Below are 14,265 nucleotides of genomic sequence, written 5' to 3' on the forward strand. Positions count from 1 at the left end.
GTCATATGGTACATCTAGTTCTAGATCCTTGAGGAATTGCCATACTGAGTATCCATATTTTAAAGCTGAAGAGGCTCAGAGACATTGAATGGAATTCCAGGAAATACACCTAGTAAGTAGTGAAAGTTGGCAGTAAAACACAGGACCTTGAACATCCAGCTCTGTCCTTTTTCCAATGTATCCTCTTGCTTCCTCTCAGCTAAATACCTAAGCCAAGGAGATTAAGTGCCAGAAAATGTTTGAAAGGTAGTTCTGATTTTGCCCCTGCTGTATCCATTTAATAGTACCTTTGAGGTTTGCTGGAAGCACCTCATAGTCTGTGGGTGTTGTTGCCTAAGCCAAATACTATTCATGGTCAGTCCACTTACACAAAATTCATGAGAAAAAAAAAAAAAAAAAAAGGTAACCTGAAACATCCTATACCCATAACTTGGCTGAGAGAGAAAACCATTTGGCCAGATGGAAAGGTTTGTTCAATTCAAGAGTTATTACTTATGAAATACCTACCATGTGCCAGGCCCTCTATAAGCAAAATGGTCAGTCCTCTTCTAGGCATGTGGAAAGATGAAAATGGAAAGAAGTGTTTGCATCTCTTTGCAGTAAATTGTCATAAATTCTCGCAGTGGTGAATGGCCAGGTGACAGAATGTCATTTACTAAGACCCCTGGTCCTCCACAATAACCATTCAGTCAAACTCCCTACTCCCACGCTGTTTCTTTCTTTGAATCTACCTCTTTATATATCTCACACTTAAAAAAAAAAATCTGACTTATGAAAAAGTAGAAAAAATTTGCAAAGAATCCTCATATACCCTTTACCCAGATTCATTAACATTTGATCTCATTTGCTTTATTATTATCTCTCTTTGTTTTTATGGGTTTTTTTCTGAACTGTTTGAGAGTAGGTTGCAGACATAATGTCTTTCAGTGTGTGTTTCCTAAAAACAAGGACTCTCTCTGACATAAACAAAGTAAAATTATCTGAGTCAGAAAATTGACCTTCACATTGTCAAATCTACATACATTTTAAAATGTTGCTGATTGTCTCGTTGATGCTCTTTATAGCAAAAGAAAAACATGTTTTTCCTGGTCCCAGGTCTGATCTAGGATCAGGCATTGCATTGAGCTGTCTCCTCTTTCCCCCATGATTAATTTCTTTCTTTTTTTTTTTTTTTTTTTTTTGAGACGGAGTCTCGCTGTGTCACCCAGGCTGGGGTGCAGTGGCCGGATCTCGGCTCACTGCAAGCTCCGCCTCCTGGGTTCATGCCATTCTCCTGCCTCAGCCTCCCGAGTAGCTGGGACTACAGGCACCCGCCACCTCGCCCAGCTAGTTTTTTTTTTGCATTTTTTAGTAGAGACGGGGTTTCACTGTGTTAGCCAGGATGGTCTCCATCTCCTGACCTCGTGATCCGCCCGTCTCGGCCTCCCAAAGTGCTGGGATTACAGGCGTGAGCCACCGCGCCCGGCCTTAATTTCTTTAAATTTTTTTATTTTTAATTTTTGTGGGTACATAGAATATGTATATATTTATGGAGTACATGAGATGTTTTGCTATACGCATGCAATGCATAATAACCACATCATGGAGAATGGGGTATTCATCCCCTCAAGCATTTATCCTTTGTGTTACAAACAATCCATTTATATTCTTTTAGTTATTTTCAAATGTACAATTAAGGTGACTATAGTCACCCTCCCCATGATTAATTTTATCACAGGGCACCAGGCATGATTTTTCTAAAGTGCAAATGAGATCAAGTCACTTTCCTGTTCTACACCTCTGGTGGTTTCCTATCACACCCAGAATAAAAACCAACACTATTTAGACATGCCCCAGCCTCTTGGTCCCACAAGTGGGCACCACGCTTCCTCATGCCCACTTATGCTCCACCCACATTCTGTTCCTCTCACAGGTCAAGCTTGCCTTTGACTTTGGGTCTCTATACTAGGCTCCTTATGCCTGGAATATCTTCCCCTGACCTTTGCATGGCTAACTCTTCTTGTCACTCCTCAGAGAAGGCTTCTCTGATCACCAGGTTAAGTCAATCTCTTTTATATCACCTGATTTGGCTATCACTTACCACCATAAGATAGTTTCCTTGTTTATTTATTTGCTTATGTGTATAGTATGCTTCCTCCTACAAGAAGGTAAGTGCAATGGAGCAAGGACCTTGCCAATCTTATCTTCCTTTCCTAGAACAATGCATGGCACATTGTTGACATTCAACAAATATTTCTGCTTGAATAAATGAAATACAGGGTAAGTACTCTTATCCCCAAGGTTAAGAAGTTTAGTTAGCAGAAAATGCCATATTACACACATCTTAAACATTGTGTGGCCTGCAAACAAACACTGAAAATTCCGGTACGACCTCATTTGCAGAACTCATTTTCCTTATCCACTTTTCAATACTCAGAGTTGTGTGATGGGTTATGGTTTAGACCTCTCACCTTTCTTCCCTGCTGCTGTGGGAGCCTACTATGTACTAACTAATATGCTTTTCACAAAATAGCTGTGTGCTGCAGACACCAGCCACTACTCAGATGTTCCATACACACACACACACACACACATATATATATATATATAAAGAGACACATAGATATTTATTATGAGAAATTGGCTCATAAGATTATGGAGACTTGTAAGTCTCAGCACCTGCAGGCTGAGTCAACAAGCAGGAGACCCAGAAGAGCCAATGGGGTGGCTCCAGTTAGAAAGCTGACGGGCTCGAGAACCAAGAAGAGCCAACATTTTAGTTTAAGCATGAAGGCAAAAAGAAGACAATGTCCTAGTTCAAGGGCAGTTGGGCAGGAGAAATTCTCTCTTACTTAGAGGAAGGTGAGCCTTTTGGTTCTCTCTATTTAGGCCTTCAACCAATTGGATGAGGTACACTCATGTCAGGAAGTACAATCAGTTTTATTCAGTCTACTGATTCAAGTGTTAATCTCATCCAAAAACATCCTTCCAGAAACACCCAGGATAATGTGTGAGCAAAAATCTGGGCACACTGCAGCCCAGTTAAGTTATACATATATTCACCATCACACAGGGTTCTGTCACCTTCCTTCTAATGTTTTCTTGGGCTAATTTCACACCCTCATTAAACCCAGTTACTCTCCAAATACCTGTCAAGCAATAAGGTTCTTCAATGCAACTCCTTTCAATTGTTCATTGTACTGTGGTCAATTGCAGTCACACCTAATAATAACAGCACTGAGTACTTAATATTTGTCAGTTGTTGTGTTGAGTGCTTTAGCAAAGTCATCTCATTTAATCTTCACAAAAAACGTGATATGGGGACTACTATTGCCCTCATGTTGCAAGTGAGGGAATTAGGGCTTAGAGAGGATAAATCACTTGCTCCAGGCTTCACAGCGGGTGAACAGAAGAATAGCATTAGAACCTAGGTTTTTCTGTTCACATAGCCCATGATCTTTTAAAATACATTTTGATATTTTATGTTCTTCAAATTTTTTACATTTTATTCTGGAAACTTTCAAGTCTTCGTTGTTTTCTTCTGTAACTCATGCTCTTACACCACTGCCTTCTAAAGCATCATGTAATTAAGGAAATAACTATATATAAGGGATAGTAGGAGCAAGGAGTACTCACATCGTTGATGAGGAGTTAGGAAAGCATCACAGAAGTGGGCAGCTAAGCAGAGCCATGAGGTTGCTTAGTGGTTTGCAAGAGAAAAGAGTGGCAGACTATGAAAGCTGAGGGAATACGTGCACGAAGGGCAGAGGGATGCAGAACATAGCAAATGCAGAGGGCAACAAGGAGCTTGGCCTTGCTTCAAAGTGCCAGGAGGAAAGAGTCAAGAGATGATGTCGAACAGGTAGGCAGGAACCAGAACACCATGAGGTAAGACTGTACTGTCCAACATAAGGAGAGAGATATGGTCAGATGATATTGTTGAGGGTCCCTCCAGAGCATGCAGGAGGATGAAGGTGGCTTGGGTGGGGAGCGTCTTAGAGACAGGAAGGCATTGAGGGATGGAAAGGATGGTCACCTCCATTCTTCACAGAATTAGAAACAACAACTTTAAAATTCATATGGAACCAAAAAAGAGCCCATATAACCAAGACAATCCTAAGCAAAAGGAACAAAGTTAGAGGCATCACAGTACCTGATTTCAAACTATACAACAAGGCTACAGTAACCAAAACATCATTGAACTGATACAAAGTCAGACACATAGAGCAATTGGACAAAATAGAGAACTCAGAAATAATACAGCACATCTACAACCATCTGATCTTTGACAAACCTGACAAAAGCAAAAAATGGGGAAAGGATTCCCTATTGCATAAGTGGTGCTGGGAGAACTGGCTAGCCATATGTAGAAAATTGAAACTGGACCCCTTCCTTACACCTTATACAAAAATTAACTCAAGATGGATTAAAGACTTAAATGTAAAACCCAAAACTATAAAAACCCTAGAAGAAATAGACTGTTTAGAAGAAAATCTAGGCAATACCATTCAGGACATAGGCACAGGCAAAGATTTCATGATGAAAATGTCAAAAGCAATTGTAACAAAAGCAAAGCATGACAAATGGGTTCTAATTAAACTAAAGAGCTTCTGCACAGCAAAAGAAACAATCATCAGAGTGAACAGACAACCTATAGAGTGGGAGAATATTTTTGCAATCTATCCATCTGATGAAGGTCTAACATCCAGAATCTACAAGGAACTGAAACAAAGTTAAAAGAAAAAAAAAACCATTAAAAAGTGGGTAAAAGACATGACCAGACACTTTTCAAAAGAAGACATCTATGCAGCCAATAAAACTATGAAAAGAAGCTCAATGTAACTGATCATTAGAGAAATGCAAATCAAAACCACAATGAGATACCATCTCACGGCATTCAGAATGGCAATTATTAAAAAGTCAAGAAATGGCAGATGTTGGCAAGGCTATGGAGAAATAGGAACACTTTTACACTGTTGGTGGGAATGTAAATTAGTTCAACCATTGTGGAAGACAGTGTGGTGATTCCTCAAAGACCTAGAACCAGAAATACCATTTGACCCAGCAGGCCCATTACTGGGGATATACCCAAAGGAATATAAATCATTCTGTTACAAAGATACATGCACACATATGTTCATTGCAGCACTATTCACAATAGCAATGACATGGAATCAACTGAAAAGCCCATGTCTTTTGACAGACTGGATAAAAAATTGTGGTACATGTACACCATGGAATACTATGCAGCCATAAAAAGGAATGAGATCATGTCCCTTGCAGGGACATGGATAGCGCTTGAAGCCATTATCCTTAGCAAACTTAGGGCAGGAACAGAAAACCAAACAATGCATGTTCTCACTTATAAGTGGGAGCTGAACAATGAGAACACACGAACCTAGGGCAGGGAACAACACACACTGGGGCTTGGGGTAGGGTTGGAGGGAGGGGGAGCATCAAGATAAATAGCTAATGCATGCTGTGCTTAATACCTAGGCGATAGGTTGATAGGTGCAGCAAACCACCATGGCACATGTTTACCTATGTAACAAATCTGCACGGACTGCACCTGTATCCCAAAATTTTAAATTAAATTAAAAAGAAAAGAAAACCTAGTCATCTCTCTTGGTGAGCTCTAAAGGAAAGCATACTGCAGCAATCTGTGATGCTGTGTGGTCAGATAAGCTCAAATAGACTGTTTGGGAATACACACAGTGGGAAGTCATATCCACTGTCCCCTCACTGCCCTCTCAAGTTAACATAATTTAGCTAAGTCTCATCAGTTATATGAATTCATTATTTCACTCAGAAATGTATACTGAGTGCCTGCTTTTCCAGGCAGTTTTCTTGGTGATGCAGGTACAGAGAGGAATCTAAGGTGTTTCTACCTTCAGGAAACTCACATTGCAGTAGGAAAAAGTTAAAAAAAAAAAGACTTCATAAATAAAATACAGTTTCAGGTGGAGATAAATGCTATGAAGAATAAAATAGGGTAAAGTGAGTGAGTTTCTGGGCAAAAGATGGTGATTAGTTTAGAAGGGTGGTTAGGGAAGACCACTCTGAGAAAGTGACATGCAGAAAAGTGAACTGAGGAAGGGAGTTTCTCAATTCATGTTCCACAGCACACGGAAAGACCCTGAGGCAGGAATGAGGTTGGTGTGTTCATGGAAGGGCAAAAGGCCAGGGTGCCTGGAGCAAGCTAGGAGGTGAGTACAGGGAGATGCAGTCAGAGAGAGAGGCTGGGCCAGGGCTTGGAGGTCAGGGTAAGGAGAAAAAGTCAGTGAGGACCAGCCTGGCAACAGAGGCCAAAAGAGCAGAAAGTCTTCTGAGCAGGGGCTGATTTCCTTGGAGGATGAATGTAACCAGAAAGACACATTTTCTGGATGGGGAATAAATTCATCAGAGCAATATTCAGTATCCTGATTTAAAAATGACCTGGGAACTCTATAGCTGATGTTGATCTACCCTAACTTATTAATACTTTGTGTGAACTTTGAAAGGAAAGCAATTCCGTGAATTCCTCCAAGCTGCACTTTTATGTATTCATTTCTTTCTTCTCTGTAGAAAGGAATAGACAAGGAGTTTTACCTACTGTTCACAGTCTTTGATGAGAATCTGAGCAGATATTTTGATGAAAACATTCAGAAGTTTATCTGGCATCCCTTCAGCATTGACAAAGAAGATAAAGAATTTGTGAAATCCAACCGAATGCACGGTATGACAAATGACTTTCCCTCCTGTAAATGAAAGGCTGACTTGCATTCGAAGTGAAAATGATTGGTGTGTTTTAATTATCTTAATTTGGGTTTCTTGGGTATTGTTCTTGGTCACGAGTAAGTTATTTCATGCCTTCAGCTTTAGATGGTATAGTGAAACCTCCCTATCTCTCAGAGATGTGAAATTTAATACTTCTAGAACACTTTATCAGCCTTAGATGAAGGAACACAAAATTTAAACTAGCGGCCCTGCGCGGTGGCTAACGCCTGTAATCCCAGCACTTTGGGAGGCCAAAGTGGGCAGATCATGAGGTCCAGAGACTTAGCCTGGCCAGTATAGTGAAACCCCATCTCTACTAAAAATACAAAAATTAGCTGGGCATGGTGGCACGCACCTGTAGTCCCAGCTACTCAGGAGACTGAGGCAGGAGAATCGCTTGAACCCGGAGGCAGAGGTTGTAGTGAGCCAAGATCATGCCACTGCACCCAGCCTGGGTGACAGAGTGAAACTCTGTCTCAAAAATAAATAAATAAATAAATAAATAAATAAATAAAATAAAATAAAATTTAAACTAGCCAAGTTTACAGTACATCATAAATGTAGAAAATTACTGACAAACTACTCTCCCTTGGGTTCACAATAACATCAAGTTGGAAAACCAAAGTGATAATAGGAGATAATCATTACATAGCAAAGTGTCTATAATTAAGTAGTATGAATGACTTAATTAAGTAGTATGAGTGACTGGTGAGTGTTAATTTGTGAAATACCATCTGTTCCTATCCCAGATCTTCATTTGAGAGGAATTACTTAATTCTCCCTCCCTGTCTCTTTTTATCAAGTGTTACAATAGCAAACCACCTGCTAATTGCTTGTGAGTAACACAGGATGCTCATTACTCTTAGGCATATTACCTAAGGTAGCAGAGTAATGAGAGTCCAAACTCAGTGCCTGCAAGAGTGTGCAGTCGATAAAAGTGTCTGAAGCAAGTAACATAAGAAAACAGGTGCTAACCTGCTTGTTTTAGGACCCAGCATAAAATCCATTTATTGCCTTTTAAAGCATTATGGAAGAATAACAAAATAGCCCTTAACTTCCTTTCCTTGCATGGAAGTGAAAAATAGTCCAAGGTTACAAGTGCCCCATGGCAACCAGGTCACAGACCCTATGGTCCCAGATGCTCATTTCCAACAGAGTCCCCTCTTGTGCCAATGGAAAGCACGGAGTAGTGCACTTTCAGTGTCATCTTCTACAAAAGGTTTTGCTGTAACTGAATAGGAATATTGCTTCCAAACTTCTCAGTAGAGAATAAAAAGGGGAAATTAAGGTAGAAATAAGGAAATATAGCAGTTTCTTGGTGGAGAAGCTAAATTGTAAAAGAAATTTATCATAAGAGAGGTCTTCATTTAAAAAAATAGTAAACAACTGAATGAACTACGTCAAATCCAGCCCCACCCTATTTTGGCAATGTGAAACTACTTTCATATTTAGAAATACAGTATGTAGTCCAGGCACAGTGGCTCATGCCTGTAATCCCAGCACTTTGGGAGGTCAAGGTGGGAGGATCACTTGCGTCCAGGAGTTCAAGACCAGCCTGGGCAACATAGTGAGACCCCATCTCTACAGAAAATACAAAATTAACCAGGTATGGTGGTGTGCACCTGTAGTCCCAGCTGCTACTCAGGAGGCTGAGGTAGGAGGTAGGAGGTAGGAGGATCTCTTGAGCCTGGGAGGTTGAGGCTGAAGTAAGTATAATGGCTGCACTGCACTCCAGCTTAGGCAACAGGTAAGACCCTCTCTCTCTTCCAAAAAATAAAATAAATAAATAAATAAATACAGGATATATCGTTAAAACAAAGTTCAAGGAAAATAATGCATCTTAATTCAAATGTCACATTGATTATAAATTAAGTTCTAGCTTCAGTCTTGCTTGCAAGGAGTGGAAGGAAAAGAGCAACAAAGTCAAAAAGAAAGGACCTGACATAGTACACAATGCTTTGTGTTGTGTTTATTATAGAGCCTGTATTCAAAACATGTTTGTTGAAAGAAAGAATGGATGAGTGAATGTTGTAGAAAAAGAGGCTTTAAACAAGCATTCCAAGGCAAGAGAAGATTCTCCACCAGCCAGTCAAGGACTGAATTTATTAGCACCTTGATTTATACTCAGATCTCATTAACATTTGATGGACAAGATTTAGATCATTCATTTGCAAAGACATTATCAAAGTTTTTTTTGTTTGTGTTTTTTTTGTTGTTGTTGTTGTTTTCCCCCAGAAAATGTGGTGTTCTCAGAAGCACCAGAATTTCTTGAAATTTCTACTAATAATCCCAGATCTGAGTACAATTACCAAGCACCACTGGTTCTGCAGGCACAGAAATATTAGGATAGTACAAAAGTAATTGCAGTTTTTGCCATTACTTTCGACGGCAAACACTGCAATCACTTTTGCACCAACCTAATAAAAAGTAATTTTATTTGATAATGGGATTATAACAGAAGGTCATTCATGTGCATGATAATAGTTTTGTCCTACTATAGGCTTAGTAGAGAGTAGGAGGGGGGTAGAAATATTTATTTCTCCAAGAGACATCAAGCATGAGACACAGTTATGTGCATTCACCAGTCGGACATTGCTGTTATATCATGGCATTCATCCCCATAGGGTGAGAATGTGGTTTCTAAGTTCTTCTCAAGGCACTGCTTCAGATAGCCACTATCAATGGATTGGGGTTGATGTCAAAGATAAAAACAATTTGCCACTCTGGAAGCACAGAGGGTCTTCATATCTAACTAATCATTGTTTATTAATAAAATCCCTCCAGTAATTGTGTTGGGGTAAAAAAGTACAAGTTATCATAAAGTAAATTTATTTACTCAAAGGCTAACCTCATATAAGCTTAAGTACCCCCTAAAAAAAGCCCTCTCCACTGAACACACATGCACATATACTGTCAATTGATTAAAAAATCTTTCAGATAATGCTGAGTCCATGTAATCAGTAAAAGCATGTCTGATAACTTCTAGAATCAAATGCAAAGCCCACTGGCAAATGAGGGTCTTGTAGAATTCAATGAATTAATAACTGAGGAAGAGACATTTAACAAGGGAGATCACAGGAAAATAACCTCAAAAGAAAAAGATTTTCATATCAAGAGCCTTAGAGAAGAGTATGGGGAAATTATTTCATAAACAATCTGATTTATCCCTTAGTCATTCTTAGAACTAGTGTTCTTGCATATGTGTCGTTAAAGAGAACATTTTAATAATTTCTGTATATTTTCATTATTAATTGTTAATTTTGGTCTCCATTTTAAGTGGATTCACCATGTGGCTTTTCCCTGGTACTGTTTATTCTCTGAAAACAAGGATCTTTTGTAAACAGTTGACATGTTTGAAGCTCCCCTGCCTGATACACACTGATAATTTTTCACTATCTTTCTTCTTCCATTTAGCTGTTAATGGCTACATGTACGGCAACCAGCCAGGCCTAAACATGTGTAAAAAGGATAGAGTTTCCTGGCATCTGATTGGATTGGGCACTGACACCGACATGCATGGAATTGTTTTTCAAGGGAACACCATTCACCTACGAGGGACTCACCGAGACTCCCTGGCCCTGTTTCCTCACATGGCCACAACAGCATTCATGCAGCCGGACCACGCAGGTAAACTTGCTGGGTCCATCTCAGGTGACCAGATTTCTACCTTCAGGCTCATCCACTTACAGTGCTCCCGCAGAAGAAATTGGCAGACTTTGTGCACTTCAAGTGGTATAGAAATAGATATAGTCTTGATTAGAATCAGAGAATCCTGAATTATTAGTCCAAACACACAGTATAAGGGACAGAAGGGAAATATCTAAAATAGCATCCACAAAACAGAAGTGGAAGCCCTCTAAAGTCTTTGGTGCATAAATCCTAGGAAAATGTTTTTGATTCACAGTCCATAAAAATTCAGCCCTGATAAAGTGGACATGTTTTGCTCTCATTGAGCATGAACATAATTTCAGTTGCTTCTCTGAAGCATCTACCGGTTATGGACATCCCAGTGGATGCTTCCAGATTATAGATGTAGGCACAATTGCAGCCTTGTCTCTCTTCCATAGGTACTGATAACTGCCTTTTGATTGGGGGGCTTCTCTGTTTTCATTCTGTTGGGCACCCTTGGTTTTCCCACAGGGCAATCTGCATTGGATCTGGAATTTATGGAGACCCCTGTATAATGCCAGTACCTGGAACTTCTTCTCTTAGAGATTCTAAGTTGATAAGATAATTGGGGCGTTTTCATAAAAGATCTAGAGCAACACATGGTAGCATACGCTAATCATGCATGAAAAGTGAGGAGAACAAGCCCTATAGACATTGAACATGTTTTTCCAATCCCATTTTTTCATCAGTCTTAGCAAGAAACCAATATGCTACCTAAGATGAGTACTTGCTGTTTACTAATGGATGTTCTACTTCTTTGCTTTCCACTGGAACTGCAGTTTAGATGTCTCCATGTCATCAGTTAAGAACTTAAGGTTTGGGCTTCAAAATCTTTGCCTACGGACTGCCTGAGACTAGGAGCTCCATAGTCTTTTCTATGTGAACTTTTCCTAGTGTCCAATCTCTGTACATTAGTATAGTTGATCAATTATGAATTACTCAAATCAAGGGATGCCTTGGACACAACTTTTTTTTAAATACACTCTTCAAGACCAAAGAGAGGAGGGGACTGGGAAATAGCCAAATCATTTTAATCCATAGAAATAGGCACTCAAAGTTAGAGCTGCCCAGAATAATTTTAGAGATGGAGCTACTTATTCTAGTGCTTTGATTATTACTCCATATGTCCTATAGGTTTCTAAAGAGCTTCACAACAATGTTTTCCAGTTTATGTTTGGTGATAAGCATAAATCTATGACTGCTTAAAAGCTTAGCCATTTTACCGAATTCCTGTCCCTTACCTATAAGTCAAGAACGAGGGTGTTCAAAAGTGGGTAGAGTAGACTATAGGCTGCAACTCAAACATTTCCATGTTCTTCTATTTTTATTATCATTATTATTAATTTTCTTTTCTTCTTCATGCTACCTTGTCTAAGATCCTCTTTGTTCATAGAGGAGACAATTCCTCAACTATTGAAGTGCCATGATCAACACATAAACAATAGGCTGCCTGGAAAAAAACAAATGCAGAGACAGTCTTTCCAAGTCTGTCTTCAAAGGTGTCTTCTCTGTGGTTTCATATAAAGACCCTTCCTCATGTGTCCTCATCAGTGCCTGGGTGTGCGTGGGTACCCACTTAATCAACCCATTGAGTTTTCGCTCATCTAAAAGGAGTAACTTGGTGATGGTTAGACAACAGACTTACATGTACAGCAAGATAGAAGATACCTCTGTACATTGTAGAAGGTTAAAGAAAGGCACACTCCTCCCTCACCTCTAAAAACAGAGGCTACTAGAGAAAGGGAAGGAAGAGTTATTGATCTGATATTTTCATTGAGAGTGAATATCTTCAATAATTTTATTTGTCTTATGTGATTTTTCTGGTGAGTTCAGTTAAGAAATATCTATCTGATGCCAATGCATCTAGAAAATTCAATCTAAAAATTACATAATTGTTGGTAGACATGATTGTTGGTATTATGTAGAAAAATTCAGTTGATTGATTTTCTGTTTTCTGTTTCCTTTTCATTTAGCATTACGTAGATCTACCACTGGAAATGAGAAACTTCTTTGCTCAAGGGCTTAATGAAGTCATACACTTGGCTTTAATGATAATACCTTACATATTTATTGCACTTTAGAATTTATGAAATCATTTAGGGCAAAATACTCATCAGAAATGTGGCTTAATTTGAACCTTGTCTAGGATAATCATCTTACTGGTAATTAGTTGTTTTTAAACTGGGCTAGGTTAAGATAGTCATTGGTGGTTTTCCAGGAGAGACTGTCTTCTAATAGGTGTGTATTATAGGGGAGACCCAGAGAAGTCATTTCTTGGTAGCAATATTGTAAGTTTCTTTTTTTATTACAAACGAATTTTGGACAGGATCTTTCTGCCCACAGAAGTAAATATATTCAAAGTAATTTATTCCCCTTGGGGTCTGATTTTAAACTACTAGGCAACTGGTATTTTAAAAATCCACCTAACTGGTTATTTTGGAATAAAATATGCAGGTTTGCTAAAAACAGACCATCACCAACAAAAATACCGAGCACCACACTCAATGCCGAGCCATTTCTCTTGCAGGTATTTTTAAGGTGTTTTGTGCCACCATGCACCACCTTCTGAGAGGCATGGGTCAGATCTATGAGGTCAACAGCTGTGACAACAGGGACCCTTCTGAGCAGCCACATGGGATGATAAGAACTTTTTACATCGCCGCTGAAGAGGTAGAATGGGATTATGCCCCTAACAAAAACTGGGAGTTCGAAAAGCAGCACTTGGACGCAAGAGGGGAAAGGTACCACAGGCGCCGCCGCCAGGGCTCTTCAGTGGGATCGCGCATGCTCTGTAGGTCTTTAGCAAGTGTGGCTCCCTACAAATTCCCAGGTTGTGTCTGCGCTGGTCACTATCACATGTAACTGGGACTCCTGAAAAATGAAAGTAGAAGAAAAGTTCTCTTCCCTTGGAAATCATACAGTCTAGGGTGGAAGTCTACATGCGTTTATTAAATACCTACTACATGCTAGGCATTGTGCAATGTGCTGGTAAAACAGTGTGGAGGATAGAGAAGGTCCTTTCCCACACAGAATTCCTGGTCCACGGTAAGACTTTAGAACAAGTATATGCAGTGAGGCAGTCACTATGAGAGGGGAAGGGTAGAGTGCAGCAGGAGATATGGCAGAAGCACGCAGCCCTGTCTTGAGGAAAGGTAGGGAGAAGGTCGATAATCAGGGGGTGCTTCTGGGAGGAAGTAGTCGGTGAGTTGGGACATGAAGAGTAGTCCACTTGAAGAGGAAGGAAGCATGTTCGTGGCAGAGGGAACAACCTATGTAAAGGCCTGGAGGTGAGGGAGAGCACATCATGTTCAATAGAGTAAATGTTTAGAATGACCAGAGCACAGAGTGTAGGGGGCCATTGATGGGAAATGAGGCTCAGGAGGTGGCAAAGGCAGATAGTGAGGCTTGAGAGTCAAATTGAGGAGTTTGGCAGTGGGAAATCATAAAAATGCTTAAAATCAACGTGATTAAATGTATAACTTAGGATCCCTCTGACTGCAGTGTGGAGAATAGAGGGCAAGGAGGAGTATAGGTGGCAGGGAGAATGGTTAGGAATAATTCCACCCAAGAAAGGTAAGTGATACAAGAGGCTGAGATGAGAATGCAAGCTCCCTCAGTGGAAGGAGATGGAAGGGGTGGGTCTCACTGTATTTTAGAAATAAAAATAGGCCGGGCGCGGTGGCTCAAGCCTGTAATCCCAGCACTTTGGGAGGCTGAGACGGGCAGATCACGAGGTCAGGAGATCGAGACCATCCTGGCTAACACGGTGAAACCCCGTCGCTACTAAAAAATACAAAAAAAAAAAAAATAACTAGCCGGGCAAGGTGGTGGGCGCCTGTAGTCCCAGCTACTCTGGAGGCT

General features: G+C 40.1%; 1 protein-coding gene across 1 annotated transcript in view; it reads left to right on the forward strand.

The window, feature by feature from the left end:
• Positions 1 to 14,265, forward strand: part of HEPHL1 (hephaestin like 1) — a 78,251-nt gene that overhangs the window by 48,830 nt on the left and 15,156 nt on the right. The window contains exons 10-12 of the mRNA XM_026452320.1: positions 6,544 to 6,694; positions 10,150 to 10,362; positions 12,932 to 13,145. Coding sequence (XP_026308105.1) covers positions 6,544 to 6,694; positions 10,150 to 10,362; positions 12,932 to 13,145 — 578 coding nt within the window. The remainder of the gene's footprint in view (positions 1 to 6,543; positions 6,695 to 10,149; positions 10,363 to 12,931; positions 13,146 to 14,265) is intronic.

Source organism: Piliocolobus tephrosceles, chromosome 13 (genome assembly GCF_002776525.5).
Source record: "Piliocolobus tephrosceles isolate RC106 chromosome 13, ASM277652v3, whole genome shotgun sequence".
Classification (NCBI taxonomy): Eukaryota; Metazoa; Chordata; class Mammalia; order Primates; family Cercopithecidae; genus Piliocolobus; species Piliocolobus tephrosceles.